General features: G+C 52.3%; 1 protein-coding gene across 1 annotated transcript in view; it reads right to left on the reverse strand.

Annotated features, from left to right (window-relative positions):
- Positions 1-5708, reverse strand: part of LOXL1 (lysyl oxidase like 1) — a 21593-nt gene that overhangs the window by 14550 nt on the left and 1335 nt on the right. The window contains exon 2 of the mRNA XM_015597662.2: positions 5610-5704. Coding sequence (XP_015453148.1) covers positions 5610-5704 — 95 coding nt within the window. The remainder of the gene's footprint in view (positions 1-5609; positions 5705-5708) is intronic.

Here is a 5708-nt window from a genome sequence, read left to right on the forward strand (position 1 = left end):
TGCACAGGAAGGAAGCAGGTGTGGGCTGCTTGGGCTGAGCGACCACCCGTTTCCTTCCTCTGCCCTTCCAGCCACTGCCCTGAGGAGTTTTCCACGTGTTCTTGGCTTGGACAGGAGTGGGGTGGACTTGGGCTGAGACTACTGGGGAGGGGTGCCCCTTCAAAGCTGAAAGGACACTGAGATGGGGGCCCCTGGGGTTAGGAGAGAGGGAGGAGTGGGGATGAAAGGCCAGGACTCCCAGGTTAAGTGCAGCAGTAGCCTGGTGCCCATAGTCCCTAATGACTTCCCATCTAGCTCTGCCTCCACCCCAAAAGGCTCTGTGGGAGCCTGTGGATTCAAGGCAAAACTCCAAACATTGATTTTTCCAGAGAGTTTCGACCTGAGAGAAACAATGAACAGAGACATACCCTTCCCTGAGGGGCAGTTCAGTGGGGTAGAGGGTCAGTTGGCTCCCACCTTAGCCACTGATGAGCCCTGAGACCTCGGATGAGTTACTAAAGTCCAGCCTCAGTTTTCTGGTCTGTAAAATGGGGGTGATAATACTATCTATCTCGTGAGGTTGCTGGGGGGATTAAAAGAGGAAATACAAATAAAATACTTGGCATAGTGTCTGGTGCATGTAAGTGTTCGATAAATACCAGCTGCTATTTTAATTATTTAAAATAGGAACTATCTCTTCTTGCAGGGATGGTTCAGTTGGAGACCAGGGGAGAGAAGATATGACCTTGCAACTGGATAAGAGAGGAGACAGGAAGTCTGCCTGAGATGAAGTTGCCAAGGTACCACTTGTTTATTCCCATACTAGTGGCATTCGACTATAAAATAGGGAAGTAGGAAGAGGATGCAGGTCCCTGTCTCCATAACTCATCTGACCCTTTATGACAGCTTGTTCAGCCTGAAGACCACTTCTTTCTGAAGGAGGGAGGAGTGCTGAGCTGTGATTCTGGCTCTACTAGTTGCCAGTTATATGATCTTGGACAAGTCACTTAACCTCTGATGGCCTCAGTTTCCTCATCTGCAAAATGGGTATAATAATAATAATACTTAAGGTCGTCATAAGGATTAGAGGATCTAACTGTAAAGCTCCAAGAACAGCTTCAGGCACTTAGGAAGCAGTAGATCAGTGTTTGTTAATAAAGGTTCTGGAGTTGGACATGAGGATGACAAGGCTCTAACACCACACTGCCAAGGGCCTCTTCACTTCCAAAGCCTTGCATACTCACTGTCCCATCTCACCCTGTCGTAATCAGTGTCTGGATAACAGTTGACAATCAAATATCTGTTCAAGGACCAAAAAAGTGAGTGAATAAATGAAATGTACAGAGTAAGCAAGAAAACATAACAATTAAAAAAAGAATAATGTATGATGATTAAAAACTCAGGATGGGGAAGTCATGCTGACTCAAATCCTGGTTTCACTACTAAGAAGTGTGACAATCAGCAAGTGAGCCTGTCACTGTATCTATGAAATAGGAATACCAGGACCTTGCTCATGGGGTTACTGTAGAAATTAAGAGGGGTGTGCAAGATGCCTAACAGCTGCTAGTGTAATTATCCCCCTCTCCCACTGCAGCTGGGAGAACTGAGGCCCAGAAAGGGTAAGTTGGTGGAGGGGGCCCAGGCTCTCACCCTGTCAGCCCGGCTTGCAGGCAGGGTGTGGGTCCTCCTAGGTCATCTCTGTGCAATGCCTAGATGAAAGGCTCAGTTTGAATTCTGGATCAGCTGTATCCAGCTGTGAGATCTCCCTAAGTCTCAATTTTCTCATCTGTACCAGAAGACCATAATCTCCCCCTCTCAAGGAGGCAGTGAGGGTACATAAAATTGCACATTTAAACCACTAAGCTCAGCAGGTGTTATTCAGCAAATGGCCAAGTTATTATCATCATCTCTGCCTTGGGACTCTAACTCTGGATGCCTGTTGGGGGAGGCTGCTTCCTTCTTTCCCAGCATGTACTCCAATCCCTGCGGAGGTGGGTAGGTGACCTGGAGAGGCAGGCTGTGGGGTGGAGGCAGGGAGCCACGGCTGCTCTCAGGGACTAAGGGGCTCTGTCTGGCCTCTTGAGTGTGAGGCACTAGATGGAGAGGTGAATACCCCAGAAGTACCCTGGATGTGCGGGGATATAAAACCTCTGGGTCCAGGTGTGGCACAATTCCCATGGGAGCTGTGGAGGCCTGAGAGGGGGCAAGGAGGGGAGAGGAAGGCGGTGTCTCAATGTTCAGGAGCCACAGGCAAAGGCATTTATATTTTGTCCTGAAGGCCTTGAGAACCACAGAACCTTCTTGAGCAGGAGAGTAACATGGTTAGCAACTTAAGGGGTTATCTGCCCAAATGTAGGATGGACTGGTGAGGGGGAGGTGGGAATCAGGGGGTCAGGAAAGAGGTAGCCTCAGCTCCTTCCTAACCTCTGATTGGTTTTATGAGGACATACCAGGCAAGGCTGGCGCAGCCATGACAGATGTCCTGGGAGGATGGCCAGGGCAGTCTGCTCCATGTTACCTTCACAGGGTTGCCAGACCTGGTGAATCAAGCTGAGGGTGAGGGGAGGCCCTGGGAGAAGAGCTGTGGTCTTCTGGGGCTGGCACTAAGACCACTAGCTTAGAGAAGTTGAGGCTGCTGGGAAGCAGGAGTGGGAGCAAGGAGGCCAGGAGAAGGGGGACTGGCCATGGGAGAAGGACACAGTGCAGAGGACACAGCCGGGCCTGGGAAGCAAGTGGCAACATTCCAGGCCTCTGCGATTTACTGAGAGCCAGGCAAAATATACGACCCTCTTTAGGCTCTGTCTCCTCATCTTCTCTCCAGTTACATGTTCAGCGTCAGAGGCCTTGGGCATGTCCCTTCAAGGGTAGAAAGAAAAAGGGTGCAGGCACCCGAGAAGACACAGTTCTGGACAGGCACTTGGAAACCATCCAGACATAGAGGACGAGGGTGGTGCGCACATGTGTTTGGTGTTGTGAGGACACGTTCACGCCCACGCACACAGGCTGCCAGCGCCAGGCCTCAGACCCCTGGGTGTGTGGCCAGGAGGAATGAGGTCAGCTTTGGAGAATCCGCCCTGGACTCCCACACCAGGCCTGGGGGTCTGAGCTCAAGAACAATACTTGGCCTTTCCTGAACAGGGATTTTCCATGGTCCTGGCCTAGCAGGGTGGGGAGAGGGATCCAATGATTAGAGAGAAGGTACTGTTCCCTCTATGAGCCCCAAAAGAGTCTGCACCCCCCCCCTCAACTGTCCCACTCCACACATCATCCCCTCCATGATTAGGGGAGAGTGCTGACAGCCATCCTTTGCAGCAGTGCTTGGGCACTTCCTCCTCTGAAAAGTCCTCTCTGAGTCCATAGCCCCTGACTGGAGAGGCTCCTCCTCTGCTCAATCACAGCACTGAGGTGTGCCCCAGGGCAGGGCCTAGATTTGGTGCATATAGCACACTTGGCCTGGCCCCTAGCATACTACCTTCAGGGGAGAAATGTCTTTCATCCAAATGAACTGTGGGGCTCAGGAACGATGGCCAGAGGCCCTGCTAAGCCCCAAACATCCCCAACCTAGACATGGCCTTGCCCTGGCCCGTTCCCCTCTGATCCTTAAGAACTGACAGGCCAAAGAGGGGCCCTAGAAAACCCACTGGCTTGGAGCACAGATGTCCAGTTCTAGGCCTTGCTCTGCCAGCAGTGCTATAGAGTTTGAGGTCTCGGTTTTCTCATCTGCCCAGAGGTGGGCTGCCTTGGCTGAGCCCCTCCGTGGTCTTGCATTCTAAGAAAAGCAACCACAAAAGCTTAGTACCCTATTGGCAAAATGTCCTCTCTTCCAAGGAGCTCTAGTAGCAGCTAACACTCTGCTGCAGGGTGCTGCAAGTCCAGGTGAGGACCAGGAGGATGTACCCTTCATCACATCACAGAGGGCCCTCCATCTCATTCCTGTCTCAGCCTGCAGGTTCTCAAACTGCGATTCAGCACCCATCCGTGTGCTATGCCTTGGAAAGGGTGCTACCAGTGGGGAGGCTCCCCTCCCTTAACCTTGGGTTCTAGCAGCCCCTAGGGAGACAGGAACACCTTCCCTCCCCACCGCCACTTTGCCCTTGCCTCAGCAGCAGCCTCTCACCCAAGGTCAGTATGGCTGAAGACAAGACAGCAGTCTTGGTGTTGACAGAGGCAGAGGAGCAAAGGCTGGGGGTGTAGTACCTGAGCTCCTGAGCCCTGAAGTCCTTAGCCCTCACCTTGTGGGCCTGGCACAGCAACCTTGGTGTGGAGCAAAGAATCAGAGCCCTGACTACAGCCTGAAAAAGGGAGGGCAGAAGTGGACTGCATATGCATTGGGGACTGAATGGAAAACCTTGACAAAAGCTGAATTTGAACTTGCAAAAATAGAAGCAGGAAGGGAACTCTAGGACAGCAGAGGACTGGCCAATAGCTGGCTAGCCCTGGCCAGACCACTAGTGGGTCCTTGGCAGAGCAGCCTGAGTGCTAACGGCATGTGTAGAGTTGCCCATCTCAAGAAGGAAGGCTGCCCCCTGCACTGTGTCCTTGTGTGCAAATGACTTGGACCTTCCCAGTCATATCTTCACACATCCCTCAACCCTCCAACCCCAACCAGAAAAAGCCAGAGGGGGGTGCATCCAGAGGGCCTCCTAAGACTCTCCCCCAGAGCCAATGCTCAGATGAGCTGAGTGAAAAGAGTGAGGCACTGGCCTGGGGGACAGAATTTAAAAGGGCTCCAAAAAAACTCAGTAACCAAGATAAGTAATATTTGATGCATTATTTTTTAAAATCAAAATTAACACAAAAAAACCTGTGATGAACAAAATATCAAAATTTCAAATAAAAACAGCATCAGTACTGCTGATTTTAGGCTCCAGTATGGCTTGGCATGGCACCATTATTAATTCTATTTAAAATTGGGATATTTTGTTCATCACTGAATTTATTGCATTATTTTGATCTAAAAATGCATTAAAAGATTACCTATCCCAATTACTTTTTGGTGCCTCTTTAAATTTTGCACCCAGGCTAGTGCCTCACGGGCCTCTAGGGTCCCTGAGAGAACTCCTGTCATCTAGTCTGGATTCCTGCCTGGGGCAAGAGCCTCCCCTCTAACCTCCTGCTCACTGAGGCCAAGCTCACATAGCCCAGTGGCTGGGAACTTGACACACCCCCGGAGGCATCCCTTAAGGCCTTTCTGACCCTTCCGTTCCCTGCTTCACCCTGTGAGACTGGCACAGGGGCATCTCCAAGGGTGGAGGACATGCCTTGGCTGGAATGAGGAAGAGGCAGGGAGAAGAGCTCCTTCCCTTTGTCCCCAGATGACCCAAACCAGGTCTGGAAGGCGCTTCCTCCCAAAGCCTAACGGTCCCTCCATCCTGTGCCCCTCAAGCCGGGGTCAGAGCCCAGGCCTGCCTGGCCAAATTCAAGCACTGCTGATGTGTAGCCCTGGGAAGGCTGGGAGGTGGGTTGCACTGGGGCTGTCGATGGTGGATTGGCGGGTCCTCACTTAGTTCAGGGGTAGGGGTGGGGGTGGGGACTTTGGTAAAGGGTGAAGGAGGGTCTGGGCTCACAGAGCGGTTAACCGGGGCCAAAGAGGACAGAACTCGGGGAGCGGGGCTGGGGACAGTACTCACCGCGGCCGTTCTGGGTGGGCCGGTACACGCTGCCCACGCTGAGACGGCCCTGCTGCGCGCCACCGCGCTCCCCCACGGGCGGGGGCGCGTCCGAGCTGC

The sequence above is a fragment of the Pteropus alecto genome, unplaced genomic scaffold, assembly GCF_000325575.1.
Source record: "Pteropus alecto unplaced genomic scaffold, ASM32557v1 scaffold38, whole genome shotgun sequence".
In the NCBI taxonomy this organism is placed as follows: Eukaryota; Metazoa; Chordata; class Mammalia; order Chiroptera; family Pteropodidae; genus Pteropus; species Pteropus alecto.